Below are 21,750 nucleotides of genomic sequence, written 5' to 3'. Positions count from 1 at the left end.
TATATATATATGTATAGATCTATATATAGATATGTTTATGCAGATATATATCTGTATATAGATATACATATCTATATAGATAGATATATCTATAAATAGATTGTATATCTATATCTATATCTATATATATATATATATATATATATATATATATATATATATATATCGAAAGAGATCACTTTTGTCAATGTGTGTGTGGTTTCCCTGGGGGCTGCGATCAGCCCCCAGGAAAACCATACTCACATATAAAAGTGATCTATATATACATATATATATATATATATATATATATGTTATATATGGAAAATGTCACTTACCCAGTGTACATCTGTTCGTGGCATGTAGTGCTGCATATTCACATGCTATGCATATCTTTTCGGACATCTAGTGTTGGGCTCGGAGTGTTACAAGTTGTTTTACTTGGAAGAAGTCTTTTTGGAGTCCGAGATTGAGTGACTCTTCCTCTCGGTTACAGTGCGCATGGGCATCAACTCCATAGTTAGATTGTTTTCCCACAAAGGGTGAAGGAAGGAGTGATAGAGTATAAGAATATAAAGAGATGTCCATGCAAATGTAAATGTATATACATATGAACAAATGTTAAACTTGAACGACTACAGGCTTCCGGGGAGGAGGGAGGGTGCATGTGCATCTGCAGCACTACAGGCCACGAACAGATGTACACTGGGTAAGTGAAATTTTCCAATCAATGGCATGTGTAGCTGCAGATACACACGCTATGCATAGACTACAAAGCAGTTAGTCCTCCCAAAAAATAGCGGTGGCTAGCCTGTAGGAGTTGAAGTTGTTTGAAATAGTGTTCTTAATACAGCCTGGCCTACAGTAGCCTGTTGCTGTGAGAAAACATCAACACAATAGTGTTTTGTAAATGTATGAGGAGTTGACCATGTGGCAGCCTTACATATATCAGCCATTGGTATATTTCCTAAAAATGCCATTGATGCACCTTTCTTTCTTGTAGAATGTGCTCTAGGAATGATTAAACGTTTTCTCTTTGCTTTGATGTAGCATGTTTGGATACATCTAACAATCCATCTTGCTAAGCCTTGTTTAGATATAGGATTACCTTTATGTGGATGTTGAAAGGCAACAAAAAGTTATTTTGTTTTTCTAAAATCTTTAGTTCTGTCAGTGTTTTACATAAGAGCTCTTTTGAGATCTAAGGTATGAAGAGCTCTTTCTGTCACAGAGTCTGGCTGTGGAAAGAAGACTGGCAATTCCACTGTTTGGTTGATATGAAAATGAGATACTACATTTGGGAGAAATTTTGGATCTGTCCTAAGTACAAATTTATGCTTGTTTACTTGGAAGAAAGGTTCTTCAAGAGTGAACACCAGTATTTCACTAACTCTTCGTAAAGAAGTAATAACTACCAGGAAGGCAACTTTCCATGTTAAGAATTGAATTTGACAAGAGTGCATGGGTTCAAAAGGTGGGCCCATAAGTCTGGTAAGTACGATATTTAAATTCCAGGAAGGAACAGGTGGTGTTCTGGGTGGAATAATGCATTTTAATCCTTCCATGAAGGCTTTAATAACAGGAACTCTGAATAGAGAAGTGTGTTGAATAGTTCGTAAATAAGCCGATATTGCAGTAAGGTGGATTTTGATGGATGAGAAAGCTAAATTTGATTTCTGCAAATGAAGTGAATAGCGTAGAATATCTTGTATAGGTGTTGTAAGTGGTTCAGTGTGTTTAGACTGACCGTAGTAGACAAATCTTTTCCACTTGTTTGCGTAACATTGCCTAGTAGTAGGTTTACGTCCTTGTTTAATTACTTCTATACATTCTGATGGAAGTTTTAGGTAACCAAATTCTAAGACTTCAGGAGCCAAATCGCCAGATTGAGAGCATTGGGGTTTGGGTGCCTTATTTGACCTTTGTTCTGTGTTAACAAGTCTGGTCTGTTTGGGAGTTTGGAATGAGGTACTACAGACAGATCTAGGAGTGTTGTGTACCAATGCCGACAGGCCCACGTTGGGGCTATGAGTAGCATGGTGAGCAATGTTTGACGTAGTTTGCTGACCAGAAAGGGAATGAGTGGGAGAGGGGGAAAGTGTAAGGAAATATCCCTGACCAACTGATCCATAGAGCATTGCCCTTAGATAGGGGAAGCGGGTGTCTGGATGCAAAGTTTTGGCATTTTGCTTTTTCGCTTGTTGCAAATAGGTCTATTTCTGGTGTCCCCCACTTTTGAAAGTACTTTTGAAGTACTTGGGGGTGAATTTTCCATTTATGAGTTTGTTGGTGATTCCTGCTTAGAAGATATGCCAGCTGATTGTCTATCCCTGGAATGTATTGTGCTAAGAGATTAATGTGATTGTGAATTGCCAATTTCCATATTGTTTGGGCTAGTAGGGACAGTTGAGATGAATGTGTCCTGCCCTGTTTGTTGAGGTAATACATGGTTGTCATGTTGTCTGTTTTTATTAGAACAGTCTTCTGTTTGAGAAGAAGCTGGAACGCTTTTAGGGCAAGAAATACAGCTAATAATTCTAGGTGGTTTACGTGAAGCTGTTTCTGTTTAGCATCCCATTCCCCTTGAATGGTATGATTGTTGAGATGAGCTCCCCAACCTACCATGGATGCGTCTGTTGTGATTATGGTCTGAGGCACAGGGTCTTGAAATGACCGCCCCTTCATTAGATTGGTGACATTCTACCATTGTAGGGACATATGTGTTTGTCGGTCCACCAACACTAGATCTTGAAGTTGACTGTGTGCCTGAGACCATTGTTGTGAGAGGCACTGTTGTAAGGGCCTCATGCTTAGTCTTGCATGTGGAACTATGGCTATGCAAGATGCCATCATCCCTAGAATTTTCATGATGAATCTTACAGTATATTGTTGATTTGGTTGTATTTGTGGTATGAGATTTTGGAAAGCTTGTATCCTTTGTGTATTTGGATATGCTAGGGCTTTCTGAGTATTCAGAATAACACCTAGGTAAGGTTGTACTTGTGCTGGTTGAAGGTGTGATTTTTGGTAATTTAGAGTGATCCCTAGTGTATGTATGGTTTCTATCACATATTGAGTGTGTTGTTGGCATTGTGTAAAATTGCTTGATTTTATTAGCCAATTGTCTAGATATGGAAAGACATGTATGTGTTGTCTTCTTAAGTAGGCTGCTACTACTGCTAAACATTTTGTGAACACTCTTGGGGCTGTTGATATGCCAAATGGCAAAACCTTTAACTGGTAATGTTTCCCTGCTATGACGAACCTGAGGTATTTTCTGTGAGCTGGATGGGTGGGTATGTGGAAATACGCATCTTTGAGGTCTAAAGCAGTCATGTAATCTTGTCCATGTGAAAATGCTCTGACAGAAGGTATAGATTGAGAGGCCTGAGGTCCAAGATGAGCCTGAGGGTCCTGTCTTTTTTGGGAATGAGGAAGTACAGCGAGTATACAACTGTTCCTTGTTAAGAATTTGGAACCAGTTTTATTGCTTGTTTTAATAGTAGAGATTGTACCTCTTGTTGCAACAGAACGTTGTGTTCTGGGGACAATTTGTGGTATCGTGGGGGAATGTTTGGAGGGGTGGAGATTAATTCTAAGCAATAGCCATTGCGGATAATTGATAATACCCAATTGTCTGTGGTGATATTTTGCCAATGAGAGTGGAATTGTTGTAGTCTTCCCCCCACAAGAGAAGTGTGGAGTGGAGGGGTGGGAAGAAAGTCACTGCTTATGTAGTGCAGTGGCTTGCTTTGAGGTTTGGAACTTGCCTCTGTTCCTGAAATATTGTCCTCTATAGGACCCTCTAAACCCCCCTGTTCGATATTTGGTTTGTTGTCCCTGCTTTGTCTGGGAGGTAGAGGCATCAGAGGACTGTAGCTTAAAACTTCCTCTAAACTGGGGTCTGCAAAAGGAGCCTCTATATGGTATATAATGCCTCCATTGCTTTCACAGTGCCTGAGTCATTTCTCAGTTTCTCAATAGTGGTGTCTACTTCTGGGCCGAATGTGTTTCTTGTCAACAGGCATATTAAGTATTGCCTGTTGAATGTCTGGTTTAAAACCAGAGGAGCGTAGCCATGCAAGCCTTCTAATTGTAATGGCAGTATTAACATTTCTTGCGGCTGTATCAGCAGCATTGAGGGCAGACCTTATCTGGTTATTGCTTATAGCCTGTCCCTCCTCTACAACCTGTTGTGCTGTCTTTTGATGCTCCTTTGGGAGGTGCTGTATAAGATCTTGCATCTCGTCCCAATGGGCCCTGTCATATCTGGTTAGAAGTGCCTGAGAATTGGCAATTCTCCATTGGTTAGCCGCTTGTGTGGTGACTCTTTTGCCAGCTGTATCAAATTTCCTACTTTCTTTATCAGGGGGAGGTGCGTCTCCTGGTGACTGGCTATTTGCTCTTTTCCTAGCTGTGCTGGCTACCACTAGGTCTGGAGGAACCTGATATGTGATATAGTCTGGGTCCATCGGGGCAGGCTTATATTTTTTGTCAATTCTAGGGGTGATAACTCTAGCTTTGACAGGCTCATTAAAAATGTGCTTAGCATGTTTAACCATTCCAGGCAACAATGGGAGACACTGGTACCTGGAGTGAGTGGAAGACAGTGTGTTAAATAGAAAGTCTTCCAACAGTGGTTCAGCATGCATAAGCACTCCATGATAAGCAGCTGCCCTAGAGACTACTTGGGTGTAGGCAGTAGTGTCTCCTGGAGGAGAAGGTTTTGATGGGTAGAGGTCTGGATCATTGTCTGGAATGGGATCAGGGTCATCGAGATCCCATGGGTCTACTGTATCTCCATGTGAATAAAATGAGTGTGTTGGAGAAGGCAATGGTGGTGGACTATTGTGATGTGAAAAAGAAAGCTGTGGAGAGTGAGGAGGAGAAGTAGGGAGAGGTGCTGGTTTCTCCTTTTGTTTCTGCACTTTTGCTGGTGGTTGAACAGAGTCTAACTCCTCTTATAAAGCCAGCTTTCTTTTAGTCTTTAAAGGAGATGCAGTGATGATTCATCCAGTCTCCTTATGTATATGGATTCTCGATTGTCTTTCATCCATAACTTCTAATACTGGCACAATCTCAGTCTCTTCTTCAGAAGCTTTGTGAGATTCCTGCATGGGCTTTGAGATTTGCTTTAATTTTCTCGAAAGTACCTGTTCCTCTGTGTATGAGGACTTTTCGGCTCCGAAGTTTAGATCTTTTTCAATCCCAAAAAAGTAGTCTGCTGTTTTGGTTCCGAAACGAAGTGTTGAATTGTCGACTCCCATGAATGAGGTCATTTACTGGAGTCTGATGTGGAAGCTTTAACCAATTTACTCGACTACGATGTGGACGGAGGAGTGGCCTTTTTCGATGCCGACCCCAACGTCGGACGCCAACAGTCTTTTTTCCGGCCGAACCATGGCCTTCCGGCAGTGGTGTACCCAAGGTCTGTGGATGTTTTTTATGTAAGGGTGTAGGGGCAGACGTACTCACATACTGGCCAGCTGTGATGGGTCTATCGTCTTCCGATTCTTGTTCGGAGTCGGTGTTTTGGATGGAGACTGCTGTCTGCGCCTGCTCTTCCTCCATGACGTCAAGATGTTCGATGCTTTTCTACGCCATTTCTAGTCTTCGGGCCCTGCGATTTCTCAAGGTCTTCTTTGATCGAAACGATCGACAGGCTTCGCAATCTTCCTCCCGATGGTCTGGAGAAAGGCACAAATTACAAACCAGGTGTTGGTCTGTATATGGGTACTTCACATGGCACCGAGGGCAGAAACAAAATGGTGTCTGATCCATCAAGCTTTCCACACGGTAGGCCCGAACAGGCCATGCGCTCACAGAGGCGAAATGAAGGTTCCGACGGTACTACCGGTTCAATGCTAGATGGGAAACGCGATCAAAACAATACCGACGAGTAAACAGGTTTTCTGGGGTTTTCTGATTTGAAATCTCGGTGCGAGAGGAAACACGTCCGAACCCGACAATGGAAAGAAAACAATCCAACTATGGATTCAATGCCCATGCACATTGTAACCGAGATGAGGAGTCACTCGATCCCGTGACTCCGAAAAGACTTCTTCCAAGAAAAACAACTTGTAACACTCAGAGCCATAGCATGTGTATCTGCAGCTACACATGCCATTGAACATATATATATGTGTGTATATATATATATATATATATATATATATATATATTCGCCACCAGTTGCAGCTTGTGTCTTCAAAGCAATGCACATACTTCAACTGATGCGTTTCAACTGTAGCTTTTAGGTAGCAATAAAAAAGTAAAGTAAGTCTTGTGATTATGTTTCTGCTACAAAAGGATCTGACTTTTGTCAGATTTGATGCCATAAAGTAGTGCAGAAGGTTTATATGCCTACTGCAAAGATCAAATCTGTATTTTATGTGAATTGCTGAGTGGATTAGTAAAGCCAGCCATTACCTGAACTAATACAAATGAAATGTATGTGGGAGGGTGCCTATGGAGAGATGAAGAGCACTTTTGCTGGGTGGTAGTGAGGGAATCGGAGGAGTAGGTCATGGGAGCACCAAGAATGATTGTTGGACTGGGCGCTAGAGGCGCTAATGACTATGACGATTCGTATGTGACAAGGTGAGTGTTTTTTTTTTAGTGTCTTGAGAGAACATGCTGATTGAGGGAAGAAGCAAAGGTAAGGTGACCTCTACTGATGCACGTATCACACACCAGCAATTTTGTGACTGTCTACGTAGGCCAGTGTTTTAGAGTGACAGTTTAGCCAGTAGCAGAGATGGCATCTCGTTGGATGACTGCTGCTCAAGCACTTACTCGGATAATAGAGGACAGCTCTGACATAGGATCAGAGACTGAGACAGCAGATACTGAGACAGCACCTGAGGGATAGGACTATGGCGCAGTCTCTGGGAGTGATTTTTCAGTCGGAGGAGTCCCCATTCGATAATTCCTCTTTCAGTGATTCTGAAGGAGTTGATGAGGACAGTCCTGCTGTCCCTTCAACATCACAGTCTGTGCAGCGGGACAATAGCGGGTTAGTCCAACCCAGACAGCAGGTGCATGCGGCGGCAAGCACTCTCTTGGGAGCTCCCCAATTTGGTTCAGCCCCAAATTCCACTGCCCAAATCGTATTGTGGAGACATCAAAATTATCTATCACAAAACAACCTGGTTTTGTAAAGCAGGCACCTGCGTTTTTGGTCCTGGGCTTGGCAGCCATATAGGGAAACCTACCAAACCCAGACATTTCTGGAAACTAGACACCCAGGGGAGTGCACAGAGGTGTGACTTGTGAGGATTCCCCAAAGTTTTCTTACCCAGAATATCCTGCAAAGATGAAATGTTGAATAAAATCTCTATTCTTTCTTGCATTTCTGTCACACAAACTACAGAAATATGCTGGGATCCACAAAATTCCTACCACCCAGCGTTTCCCCACCTGTCCTGATAAAAACGCTACCCCACTTGAGTGCCTGTACCTAGTGCCTGCATGAGGAATGGATCACCCCAGTATCAACAGTTGCCCTCAGGCAAGGACCAACATTGACCGTTGTGTGATCTATTCCTGACATGGGCACTAGGTCTACCCACACAAGTGAGGTACCATTTTTATCAGGAGACTTGGGGGAATGCTGGGTGGAAGGACATTTGTGGTTCCTCTGAGATTCCAGAACTTTCTATCACCGAAATGTGAGCAAAAGTGTTTTTTTTGCCAAATGTTGAGGTTTGCAAAGGATTCTGGGTAACAGAAACTGGTGAGAGCTCCGCAAATTACCCCATCCTGCATTCCCCTACATGTCTAGTTTACAAAAAATGCATAGGTTTGGTAGGTTTTCCTAGCTCCTGGCTGAACCTGAGACCAAAATCCACAGCTAGGCACTTAAAAACAAATATGACAGTTTTCAATGTAAAAAATTGATGTGTCCATGTTGCGTTTTGGGGCGTTTCCTGTCCCGGGCACTAGGCCTACCAACATAAGGGACGTACCATTTTTCTTGGGAGACTTGGGGGAATACTGGGTGGATGGAAGATTGTGGCTCCTCTCAGATTCCAGAACTTTCGATCACCGTAATGTGAGGAAAAAGTGTTTTGCCAAATGTTGAGGTTTGCAAAGGATTCTGGGTAACAGAACCTGGTGAGAGCCCCACAAGTCACCCCATTCTGAATTCCCCTAGTTGTCTACTTTCCCAAAATATATAGGTTTGCTAGGTTTCCCAAGGTGCCGGCTGAGCTAGAGGCCAAAATCCACAGGTAGGCACTTTGCCAAAAAACGGTTCCGTTTTCTTTGGGAAAATGTGATGTGTCCACGTTGTGTTTTGGGGCATTTCTTGTCGCGTTCACTAGGCCTACCCACACAAGTGAGGTACCGTTTTTATCGGGAGACTTGGGGAAATGCTGGATGGAAGGACGTTTGTGGCTCCTCACAGATTCCAGAACTTTGCAGCATGTACAGTTTTCATAAATACACCGGTTTGGTAGGTTTCCCTACCTGTCGGCTGAGCTAAAGGCCAAAATCCACAGCTAGGAACTTCCCAAAATACAGGTCAGATTTCAATGTAAAAATATGATGTGTCCATGTTGCATTTCCTGTCACGGGCAGTAGGCCTACTTACACAAGTGAGGTACCATTCTTATTGGGAGACTTGGGGGAACACAGAATACAGAACAAGTGTTATTTCCCCTTGTCTTTCCCTACATTTCTTCCTTCCAGATGTAAGACAGTGTGTAAAAAAGAAGTCTATTTGAGAAATGCCTGGTAATTCACGTGTTAGCATGGGGACCCCGGAATTCAGAGATGTGCAAATAACCACTGCTTCTCAACACCTTATCTTGTGCCCATTTTGAAAATACAAAGGTTTCCTTGATACCTATTTTTGACTCTTTATATTTCACCAAATGAATTGCTGTATACCCGGTATACAATAAAAACCCATTGCACGGTGCAGCTCATTTTTTGGCTCTGGGTACCTAGGGTTCCTGATGAACCTACAAGCCCTATAAATCACGGCAACCAGAAGAGTCCAGCAGACGTAATGGTATATTGCTTTCAAAAATCTGCCATAGCTGGAAAAAGTTATAGAAGAAAACGTGGACAGAAATGGCTCTTTTTTTCACCTCAATTTCAATATTTTTTTTATTTTAGCTGTTATTTTCTGTAGGAAAACCTTGAAGGATCTACACAAATGACCCCTTGCTGAATTCAGAATTTTCTCTACTTTTCAGGAATGTTAGCTGTCCGGCATTCAGCACTGGTTTCACACCCATTTCTGTCACAAACTGGAAGGAAGCTGAAAGCACAAAAAATAGTAAAAATGTGGTATGTCCCAGTAAAATGCCAAAATTGTGTTGAAAAATGTAGTTTCCTGATTCAAGTCTGCCTGTTCCTGAAAGCTGGGAAGATGGTGAGTTTAGCACCGCAAACTCTTTGTTGATGCCATTTTAAGGGAAAAAAATCACATGCCTTTCCTGCAGCCTTTTTTTCAATTTTTCTGAAAAAAACAAACTTTTAGCTGTATTTTGGCTAATTTCTTAGTCTCCTCCAGGGGAACCCACAAACTCTTGGTACCTTTAGAATCCCTAGGATGTTAGAAAAAAAGGACACAGATTTGGTGTGGATAGCTTATGTGGACAAAACGTTATGAAGGCCTAAGCATGAACTACCCCAAATAGCCAAAAAAAGGGCTCAGCACCGGAGGGATAACTCCCAGCACCTAAGGGGTTAAGGTGTAAGTTGATCATAAACCAAAGGTTTGCAATGTAAAAATAGAAAATAAACAAAATAAAAGCACAAATAATGTCCAGTACATTACATAAATAGTCAGAAGAAAGTCAATTCTTCAATACCAGAAGTTTTATTCCACAGTTGTTCCAAGCATTCTCATGGATCATGATTGTGGATTTGTGTACAACAACTGCCAGCTGAGGCGTTTCATTGAAAAAGCGACTTTCTCAAGGCTCAGCCAAGTCATTATGTAGGAATTAATAATTACTACAATTAAAAAGTGGAAATGGGTTGGTCCCTCGATGAGTAAGGGGACTGGGAAACTGGTACGTATCTCTCAAAGTCAGAAAAGAGCCTGTGTTTCTCCTGCTATGACATAATATGGACTTCATAAACACTGTGATACACAAATACTACAGCTAGAATACCATGGCACTAAATATCAAGCTTACATACTTACATTTATTTATATATAAAGATATATAGATGTACAGTAAAAAATTAAAAATATAAAAATACATTTTTAAAGAAATGTATACTTATTATTTAAAAAGAAATCTAATAAGAAATAGTTAAATAGTAAATAACACATTACCAATTGTTTTAAAAATTAACCAAATACTAATAATTAAAGCTTTTTTTTAAAAAAACACAATGTATGTAAAATGTACATTTGTAATAAAAAATGGAAAAGTATATTTATACAATATAATTTAAAGTTAATTTTAAAACCACATTTGTAAAATGTTTATTACTCAAAGAAAGACACTAAATACCAAAAATATTAACTTACAAAAGAAGTCTATCACAAAAATATGTTAAAAAAAAACAGATTAACAAAACAACTACAACTAAAACGTAGCCAAAATTAAAAAATACTAATATAAACAAATGCAGTTAAAGATGTATCTCCAACTAAAACACAAAATATTGTCAATGCTACATCCAAATTAATAACATAAGAAATTGAAATACATATCAAACAATAACATTAAACCCCATTAAAATCAAAATTAAACCAAAAACATACATGAAACAAAATTAAAATTCTGAATTCAACAAAAACGTAAATAAAATGTTACATTTTAAAGAATACAATCTACCACCCTGCCCTTCAACCTAAAAAAACAGTAGGGAAAGTACTGCACGTTAGAAGGATAAAACATTTTACTCCCATTTCAAACTAAGTTACAGGAAAGAAAGTGTTGTAGTTTGGAGGTAACAGCTTTACTATTGCCACTCCAACCCAAGCAACTTTGGTGACAGTATTGTACTTTGACAGGGTCATATTCAATCAATCAATCACTGCATTTGTAAAGCACGCTACATACCCGCGAGGGTCTCAAGGCGCTGGGGAGGGGGGTGCTACTGGTCGAAGAGCCAGGTCTTGAGGAGTCTTCTGAAGGCCAGCAGGTCCTGGGTCTGTCGTAGGATGGTGGGGAGAGTGTTCCAGGTCTTGGCAGCGAGGTAGGAGAAGGATCTGCGGTGGTTTTTCGGATGCGGGGGACTGTGGCGAGGGCGAGGTTGGCTGAGCGGAGGCTTCGGGTGGGGGTGTGGAAGCTGAGTTGGTTGTTGAGGTAGGTGGGTCCGGTGTTGTGCAGTGCTTTGTGTGCGTGGATCAGGAGCTTGAAGGTGATCCTTTTGTTGACGGGGAGCCAGTGCAGGCCTCTCAGGTGGAGTGTGATGTGGCTGCGGCGGGGGACATCGAGGATGAGTCGGGCCGAGGCGTTCTGGATGCGTTGGAGTCGTCTCAGGAGCTTGTTTGTAGTTCCTGAGTAGAGGGCGTTCGCGTAGTCGAGTCTGTTGGTGATGAGGGCCTGGGTAACGTTTTTTCTCGTGTGGAGGGGGATCCATTTGAAGATCCTGCGGAGCATACGGAGGGTGTTGAAGCAGGACGCGGAGACGCCGTTGACTTGCCTGGTCATGGAGAGAGTGGAGTCGAGGATGACCCCTTTTAAACTGCTTTCTCCCTTAGACACTGTTTTCCTTTATCACTATTCCTCCTTTTCTGCCTTTCTCTCTCTCTTTCTCTTTATCAGTCTGATAGTAAAAATAAGTCCTGGTCAACAAAAAATAAGTGCCAGTAGACCCCACTTGCACCACTCCCAAAAAGCAAGCACTGGGATGGCAACCTCATCTCAAATATAATGTGACTGGAGTTATCAACAGCTGGGACTAAAAACTGAGAAGTCCCTTCTGTTTTTAGAAGCTCTGTTTAATCAAGAAGCATTCTCCAAAATGTGGAAACCAGCAAAGTTATAATATTAATTGTCTAGGACAGATGACACGTTAAAAGTATATGGAGTTTATTTGTATTGCCTTCAAATTTATAGCATGCAATCATCCAATAAGGCTCCCTACTGCCTTCAAAGAGCAGCAGTGTGCATTGGATGTGGAGGAAGCAGATACTCTTGAGTAGACTATAGTTTGTTGACTTGGGTGAGGTTAAAGACATTGGTGCCAATTTACTAAGGCGCTTAGGAGCATCTGGACTGGTACTCCTATAGTACTCTTATGGTACTGCTTCACAAACTTATGAATGCCTTAATGATTTTGCCCCAAAACATCAGAAATAGGAATATTCGGTGAGTGGATGAAAGGCAGTGGATTCTTGAAGGGAGGGTAGGATCAGTGAAATAAGCCTCAAACGTGTGACATGCCCAAAGCTTACCAGCTCAGGAAAAGTCCCATTATGTTTTTGCAAACTCCCTGCCCATGTTACATAGGAAGTGTGGGTGTCTGATAGCGAAGGATCTGAGAGTCCTTTTTGAGTTCCTTGGTAGTGGACAGGCCAACCTGAGGTTCTAAATCTACTGACTTGACCCAAACAGAACTTTCCAAAAAGACAACTTCAGAAGTAAAAGAGAAACATATTTGGAGACACATTCAGTTCATTGGCAGCCTTCCCAATCCAAACCCTAACTGCAGTTGCGTACCCATAGAACAATAACAGAGACAGTTATATGGTATTCATGCAAGAGAATCAAGGCACCATAGGAAGAGAACAGATTAACAATTCTGCATGATGAGGGCTGTAGGAAGGTATATGAGATCACAACAAATGTAGCTGATGTCACAATCCCAGGGACATGGCAAATTAGACCTGAATTAGAAGAGAAAATAGGCCAAGCCGAGGTCATGGAGAGCTAAGATAATAGCTATAGAGGTAATGGTCATAACAACATAATGCCATACATTCAGTTTGCCCAATAATTGTGCATGTCCTTTAATTTGCATCTATGCAGTGTTTGGATCTTAAGTCGGAATATCCTACAAACATGAGGACTATCAAGTGATGTCTTCCTACCTTTTATATTTATCTGCACTTCGTTTGATGCGGTCAGTCCTTTCTTGTTGTGTGCTTCACAACTGTAAACTGCTGCTTCGTCAAGACCTGGGAATAATAAAAAAAAAATCATGTAGATTAGCACCCTGTACTCAATAGTACTGCTTTATTATGTGTTGTCTTAGTATTTGCTGAAGAAGGAAACAGTGAATATCAAACCAGTTAGGCCACTTTTGTGATGTCACTCCACAGAACTAGTGCGATGTCACACCCGCAGAAAATGACATTGTATTTCTGCTTCCTACGCCCTTCATTTAAATATCTGGTGACTACGTTGCGACTTCTGGTGTGCCCCCTCCCACCTCAGCCTTTACTCTCTCCCTCTTTGTAAGCTGATGGCCACTGTGATGCACAAGTTCTCCTACTCCACCCTCCCCATTAACAAGAGGTAAGACCAGGTGTGAGAAACTGGGTTGTTGGTTGAGGGGAGTGTGAGCCCTTCTCAAGCAACAGTCACAATCCTGGTCAGGGTGAATCACAGAAATCAGAAAATTAACCTGTGCTTAACCTTCTGGTAGCTTGGCACAAAAGCAGTCAGGCTTAAATTAGAGGCAATGTATAAAGTATTTATGCATCATACAATGAGCAATAACATGAAAGCACCACACAAGAAAAATCTCACACCAAGTTAGAAAAATAGAATAAAATTGAATAAATTATATGACACCAAAACAACAAAATTGCATCAGTAAAGCAGGACATATGCACTTGTAAAGGTTTAAGGTAAGTGTAGCACCTAAAACCAAAAAGCACAACACTCAGTTATCTAGTCATGTGCGACCAGGTGACAGTCACAAGTTCAGACTGACCACGATGGAGCGATGGCTGGGTACAGGGACCAGGTTAGGCCCACTGAAAGAGTTATCTTTTAAAGTCCAGGGCAAAGAGTTCTGTTTGTAGTAAAGGAAGCTAAAAGGAGCAGGGAGAGCATTGCAGATGGTCGTCACTATAGCGTGAAATGCTGGCTGGGCATTGCAGATGGTCATCGCTATAGGAGGAAGCTACTGTTGGGTGTCAGGGATGGTTGTTGCTGGAGATTCATGTCTGCCGTCATCGCAGGCTGTTGATGCTGTAGCGCAAAGTGCAAATCTTGCGTTGCCAATCATTACTGGAGGTCGCTGTAGTGTGAACATTCGGGATCATTGGAGCTTCACATTGGTTATCGAAGTGGGTGGCAAGATCTTGGCACCAATGGATCCAGTTGTGGTCATAAAGAGCCAAAAACTTAAGGATTTCTACTTTTTCTCAAGGATGAGCTCAACTAATGCCACACCGAGGGTACAGGACCTGGGAGTCACCTCTTGGTCATCAGGAACTCACTCCAGGCAAGGACAGAAGGGCTCAAGCAGGTCCAGTTGCAGGGCCAGGCAGTTTCAGCAGGTCAACTGGGCAGTTGCAGAGGGGACTCTGGAGCTTGTTGTGTCCCTGTATCTCAGAACAGGAAGTCAGTCAGCTGACACTTGGAGTCACTTCATTCTGGGATGAAGGGTGCAGGTCCAGTCTTCCTTCTAAGTTAGTGGGGCAGGCCCCAAGCAGAAGGGCAGCAGGGCAGTCCTTCTGTGGAATCTACAGGTCCACCAATATACTGAAGAGTGGGTTCGAGGATTGCCTTTTTATACCTGATGCCCTCCTTGAAGTGGGAAATGCCTCTCGAGGTTTCCCCCTACAGAGGTGTCTCAAATTTCCTGCCTCCCTGCCCTGATCCCAGTCTGTTTGGGGGCACAATAGGCTAGTGTGAAGTCCTTTGTGTATGTGCTTAGGTACCCATATTGAGATGCAAGCGTGATAGGTGACAGCTCCACCCCTCATCCTGCCAGAGATAGCCCATCCTGCCAACAGCTAGTCCCCTTTGTGATACTGTCTGGGAGGAATACACAGTGGCCAACTTCCAACTACACCTAGTCATGTGCCACAGGAACTGGCTGCAGGCGCCAAATGGTTAGGACAAGAAAATGCCAAATTTCTAAAAGTGGCATTTTCAGAATTATGACTTAAAATCCGCCTTTACCATTAAGAGTGTTTTACATTACAAGACATCAGACACCAAACATAACAGCCCTACCTGCTCACACATAAATGTTATCACTTACTAAATGTAATAAGGAAACCCAAAGTTATCATTTGGGAGATGTAAGCCTTGCAGTAGTGAAAAATTACATGTCCAACCTTTTAGATACAATGCGCCCTGCCCTAAGGACTGTTTAGGGCCTACCCTAGGGGATGGCATATCTATTAAAAAGCAAGGTCTAGACCTGGCAAAAGGTTTATTTTGCCAGGTCAAAATGACAGTTTAAAAATGCATACACAGGCCATAATGGCATGCAAGGGAAATGTTTTAAAAAGGCTATGTAAGTCGGTCACATATTCAGTGCTGCAGACCCACTAGTAGCATTTCATTTACACGTCTTAGGTACCTGTAGTATGTGTTTACCAGGGACATATATATGTAAATCAAATATGCCAATTATATGTAAGTCAATTTCACCATGTTTAAACAAGAGGGCATAAGCACATAAGCACTGGTTACAGTGGTAAAGAGTGCAAAGTCCTAAGACCAACAAAAAACCAATTCAGCAAAATAGGAGGAGTGAAGGCAAAATGTTTGGGAGAAGCCCACCTTAAGGCTGACAGGTCTAACACAGAACGCGAGATACTGTGTTTGTTCTGAAGTAAGAGCAGTAACAGGGGAAGGTAGCAGGAGGTCTTACATTTAGATTCTATTTTATATGGTATCCCTTTCAAGCCTCTTCACATCCCTTCCACGAATGGTGCACAGAGGTAGTTTTAGTAGAAGGGATGTATAGGTAGGGAAGGCTCACCGTAAACAAGTATGCATTTTTTAATCATAAATCAGGCTTTTAATCTTGTTGTGGATGCCAACATCACACCTGCAAGATGGCCCTCGCCCATGTGTTATACCTTCAGGTAGGCCTGGCTTTTTAGCCAAAAGCACTTTGCATGCTGGGAGTTTTTAACCCTTAAATACAAACACTGAACTGGGAGTATTAAGCACATAAGTACAAAAGTAAAAAAGTGAGGACAGGCTGAAGATGTTGCACAGCGTAAGGGTACTTGACGACCATGCAAAAGGCTGCCCATCTGCTCCTCTTTCACAATCCAGGACACATTTATTTCCCGCTAGTGTAAAACTCCACCATTGTTTTTATTTCAAGCAAGCTGCAAACCTATGTACTCCGTAACTGGTTGAAGGAGAAAAACACACACCCCTGCTCTCACATTACTGACAGACATACATACATAGCTTTGCAGACCTCCCTACGATAGCACACTATAAAACCCAAAAGTCTGACTAGCAGGGTTTTGAAAAACCAAGGGGTCTCTTTGGCTCCCTGGCAGCTTTGGTGAACCTGAATATGACTGTCTGTCACCTTATGCTAGATGGTTTTGACTCATTAACCCAATCTAAACTGATATACCTTTCTTTTATTTCCAATAACCAAATTGTACATCTGAAATCAATGTGGGTGCATCATTCATGGAGCATTATAAAAATGAATGCAGCACCTCTGCAGGTTTTTGTCTGTTGCTCAAATGTTGTTGATTTACCACTCTATGGTCACAAACTGTTCAGCCTGAGGCTGGGCCTTAACCCTGATCACTGGCCCTTAATTCAACTGCCTGCAGCCCTCAGGAGCAAAAGAAACAAGAGCCAACAATGGCAAAACCAATGACCTCTTCTTAGCATTAATACATAACATTTATCCAGAACAATTTTAATTTAAAAACATTTATCGTGCACAGAAGGACAAATACAGAAGAGAGCAATTACCTCATCTAAAAAAATTTGCACTGCACAAACATTACTTACATCAAAAACATTTGACAATAATACAAATTCAAGAACAAACAATGACAAAAAATCAAAATAAAATTCAGGTTCTGCATCAATTTGAAAAAGAGGGAACTCAGGGCCTTACTCATTCGCAAATTTTAAGGCTCCTCCTTAAAGAGCAAAATAGCACGGAGGCACTAATTGTAAGTCTTTGTGGTAGCTCAAACAGGAATGATGTGCATTGAAGACAATACTTAGAATTCTCCCTGAAGGCCTTATCTTCTTTAATAGTGCTGATCCCTCAAGGGTTCTCTTGAGGACACAAAACACCAAAACACAACTGGTCAGGAGGAACTGCCATCTTGTGAATGGCTTACCACCAAAGCAGGGGTCTCACGATTTGAGTAGAGAAAGAAACACTCCTTGACTTGCTGCACTGAAGTATAAATCACTTTAATTGCTTGTCCTTCTGCCTGGTCACCATGCATTCATACCAATGTTAATCCAGCAAAAGTTTTTTTACTGATTTTTTAAGTGATTCGTACTTCAGTGTGTGTCTATGATGTTCCCAAAACCCATTCACCTGTGTGTACACAGGTGTCTATTATACACTTGTCAAATGCTTCACCACCACCAACACCATTGCCAAATAACATATTGCTTAATAGACCATTGAAAACTTTCAACCTTGACTTGTTCCAGAAACAAGTCTTAGCCGTACATTCAATGAAGCTACTGATATTTGTCAATCAATTCCACAAATGGCTCACTAAGGTTTTCGATACAGTAATTCCAGCTATGGCCCCAAAGAATAGGCAACATACCAGCAAGCAAATTGGCTCAATCAGAGTGTAATCATAAAGAAAAGGACAATCAGAACTTTTGAATGACAATGGAGGAAACACATGGCCAGAAAGAAACAAACATAATAGGCATATAACATGGAATCTACAAGTCAACCATTAAAAAAGCCACTACATCTCACGTTTCACAACAGATTTCAAATGATCCCAAGCCAATCAAAGAGAGATCCAAAACACTCCCATATTTCAAACAACCAAACTGCACCTCAAGTCACACCAATTACTTCCAAAAACTCTGTAACTCAATCACAGGACTTCTGGGTACAAAGGCCAAAGACCTTAAGACTTACAGCAATCTTACCACATTACCCATTGGACCAAGTCACAACCAAACTAAGTTTGTTAAGCCAACTTTGTATTAAAAAATAAACAACTTGTGTCTATCAGCATAGAAGGAGCTCCTGCTGAGCTTTGCCTGCTCATACATAGTCAAGAATAATTTCAATCCTAGCACAGAAGCCATAATATTCAAAGCAATCATCAATTTATGGCAATGATCAGGAGAATAACCCAGTGAGCTAAACACAATCTATATCAAACCAATCATGAAGAAGTAAAAACGGGGCCTGGAAGACCCAACCACCTATCCGGGATGACCTCAAGAAAACTGTAGATATGTCACTGAGTCACTACACTACTCCTACCACACCTCTAAACAGCTTTTGGTACTAGAGACCACCAATTACTTTAATTCTGGAAACTTAAGTAAAATGGATGTAGTGTTAACCTGAGTGCAAAAATACAATCGTATCATCACCATGCCTGTTGTGTTGTGAGAATTCTATGATGGATCTTACCCTATATGGACTACCTTTCAGCGTGCAAATCTCAACAGCCATATTGTAGGCAAGACTAGTTTATGTCACAGAACTCTACATCAGTCTTACAAAACACTGCAACAAGTCCTGTATCCCACTGCTTGACAAACTCTCAACCTCCATAGATGTGAGCACATCATCCCTGCCTTAAAGTTCATACACTAGTTACTGGTCACATGAAGGACATTGTTCAAAGCTCTCTGTGTTGCCCAGGAAACAAATCACTGAACTAGACCAGTTTTCCTACAGTCCAAATTCAATCTCTGCATCCTAAATAGGCAAAATAGGAGCTTCAGATGAAGAATGGCAGCAATGTTAGCCATCCTACCTTTCAGAAGAACCTGGAATAGGTGGTAGCACATTTTCAATGCAAATTTGCAAACTTGTGTATGACCAGCAAGTCTGAGGTTGCAGCCACCCCTAGTGTTCCGGCTTAGCCTGTGGTCCATGTGTGTGACTCAAATTAGCCTTTCTGCAGCCACTTCCGAGATGCAGGCTTGCCCTTAGATGTGCATGTGACTAAACCCACAATATGCTAAAACTATTGTCGCCCATACAAGTATGTGAGTAGACTCCACAGCATTCACTGTTGCTTGAGCCTGCAGAGTAACACTTCCGGTCACTACAAGCTCTGCATTCTAAACCTTTTTAATTTAAAACACAAACTCAGAAGATTGTTTTATGTCTTCTGTCAAACTATGTGCCCTCTCACAAAAGAACCTTTGCTCTTTATCACAAGGATTGCAATCTCATAAGCATATATATATAATTTGAGGTGAAGGTACTGACAATTAACGCAAAAAAAATCTGAGCATCACAGGCGTCTTGAGGCACGCATGACAAAGACTCAAATAGACCCCCCAACCCGTTTAACGAATTGCTTCTTCCTCCCCCAGGTTAACAAGATGTTCACATCTGTCCTCCAATGCTTCCCCCACCATCTCATTGCAGGATGTGCCAACTGACAGATTCATAAAGAGGTCCAGCCAAGCTGCCCTGCATTCCCCTACTAGCAATTCAGCAGCCCAGAATTCCTTAGATGGCGTATCAGAGTTTTCAGTGCTGAACCTGCTTACCCTTATGCAGGCAATGTTTCAGGGTATGCTGAAGGCATTAGTTTGTTGAACATACTGAAGGCAAAGCAGATTTCACTCTTAGAAGGTATTATGTGCCTGATGTTAAGCCAAAGCCCCACTAAAGAATGCAGGTGGATAACTGTGAGAAAGTAGCCTCTTTTCTAGCATGGTTACCCCCATTGTTGGCCTGTTTGTGAGTGTTTGTGAGTGGTTTTACTGTCTGACTGGGATCCTGCTAGCCAGGACCCCAGTGCCCATAGTTTAAAACCTATTTGTCAGTGTGTTTTGCCTGTCTCACTGGGATCCTGCTAGTCAGGACCCCAGTGCTCATAGTTTGTGGCCTATAGGTGTTGTCAGTATGCTTGCCTGTGTCACTGAAGTTCTGCTAACCAGAACTCCAGTGCTTATGCTCCCTCTACTTACCAACTTTGTCACTAGTGACTCCATATTCCAATTCTTATTGGCACACTGGACCCACCTTATAAGTCCCTAGTATATGGTACCTAGGTACCCAGGACATTGGGGTTCCAGGAGATTCTTATGGGCTGCAGTATTTCTATTGACACCCATAAGGAGCTCAGACAAAGCTTTCTTCAGGACTGCCACTGCAGCCTGAGTGAAATAGTGCACACACTATTTCACAGCCATTTTCACTGCACTAAGGTAACTTATAAGTCACCTATATGTCTAACCTTCATTTACTGAAGGCTAGGTGCAAAGTTACAGTGTGAGGGCACTCTTGCACTAGCTTTCCAGGGCCAATTCCCCAGACTTCGTGAGTGCCGGGACACCATTACTGTATAAGAGTGCACTACATATATGTCAATACATATATGTAGCTTCACAATGATAATTCCGAATATGGCAATGTGAGATTTCTATGATCATGGAATTGACCCCCCAATCCAAATCTGGTATTGGAGGGCCAATCCCATGCACCCTGGGTGCTCCACCATGGTCTCCCAGTACTGCCAAACCAGCTCTCTGAGGTTTCCACTGCATCCCCAGCTGCTGCCACCTCACAGACAGGTTTCTGCCCTCCTGGGGATTGAGCAGCTCAATCCAAGGAAGGCAGAACAATGCATTTATTTTAGGAGAGGGGTGTTACACCTTCTCCCATTGGAAATAAGTGTTGCAGGCATGGGAGGGGTATCCTCCCAGAGCCTCAGGAAATGCTTTGAAGGGCACAAACAGTGCACTCATTGCATAATCCAGTCTACACCAGTTCAGGTACCCCCAGTCCCTTCTCTGGCACGAAACTGGACAAAGGAAAGGGGAGTGACCACTCCCCTGTCCATCACCCCCCAGGGGTGATGCCCAGAGCTTCTCCAGAGTGTCCCTGGAGTTAGCCATCTGGATTCCAAGGTGTGGGGACCCTCTGGAGACCTCTGAGTGGCCAGTGCCAGTAGGTGAAGTCAGAGACCCCTCCTGATAGGTGCATTCCTGGGTAGGTAGCCAATCCCCCTCTCAGGGCTATTTAGGGTCTCTCCTCTGGGTGTTTCCTCAGATTCAGTTTGCAATATTCCTCCAGCGCTCCTCTGCATCCTCTGCTTCAGCTTCTGACCGTCGGATCAACCGAAGACTGCTCCAGGAACTGCTGTAACTGCAATAAAGTATCCAGGACTACTCCTGTGACCTGCAACTTCAGCTCCAGCCAGCATTTGCAACAGTTTCTAAGGTGTGCATGTTCTGAGGACTGCCTGTCTTCACCCTGCACCAGAAGAACCAAAGGAATCTCCTGTGGAGTGATCACTTCCCTGCTTCAGCAGGCACCCTTCTGCAATGACAACTGGTACTCTGGGACTCCTCTCCTGACAACAAGCGTGCTCCCTGGAACACAGCTGGTGGACCGAAGTGACCCAGACTGTCCAAAGGTCCAGCTGTCCAAATTTGGTGGAGGTAAGAGCTTGCCTCTCCGTGCTGCAACAGTACCCCTGTACACTGCGTCTTCTGCAGCTCCTTAGGCTTCTGTGCACTTCTTCCAAATGCTCTTCATGCGCAACGGAGCCGAAGGCCCCAGCACTCCATCCTGTGACGCACAGCTCCCTGAGTTGTTCTCCGGTGGCGTGGGACCCTCCAGTGTAGTGCTGCAACTACCACACTTTGTATCTTCTTTGTCCCCATGTTCTGGGACTCCCATGGGTGCTGCCTGGTCTTCTGATGGCTCTCTGAA

General features: G+C 42.6%; 1 protein-coding gene across 2 annotated transcripts in view; it reads right to left on the bottom strand.

The window, feature by feature from the left end:
- The window catches only part of MERTK (MER proto-oncogene, tyrosine kinase), a 413,075-nt gene that overhangs the window by 234,753 nt on the left and 156,572 nt on the right, over positions 1-21,750 (bottom strand). For both annotated transcript variants that reach the window (XM_069235075.1, XM_069235076.1), the window contains exon 5: positions 12,989-13,075. In XM_069235075.1, the coding sequence (XP_069091176.1) occupies positions 12,989-13,075 (87 nt within the window). The remainder of the gene's footprint in view (positions 1-12,988; positions 13,076-21,750) is intronic.

Source organism: Pleurodeles waltl, chromosome 5, assembly GCF_031143425.1.
Source record: "Pleurodeles waltl isolate 20211129_DDA chromosome 5, aPleWal1.hap1.20221129, whole genome shotgun sequence".
In the NCBI taxonomy this organism is placed as follows: Eukaryota; Metazoa; Chordata; class Amphibia; order Caudata; family Salamandridae; genus Pleurodeles; species Pleurodeles waltl.
The sequence above is the reverse complement of the archived record's forward strand: the minus strand, read 5'-3'. Positions and strand labels throughout refer to the sequence as shown.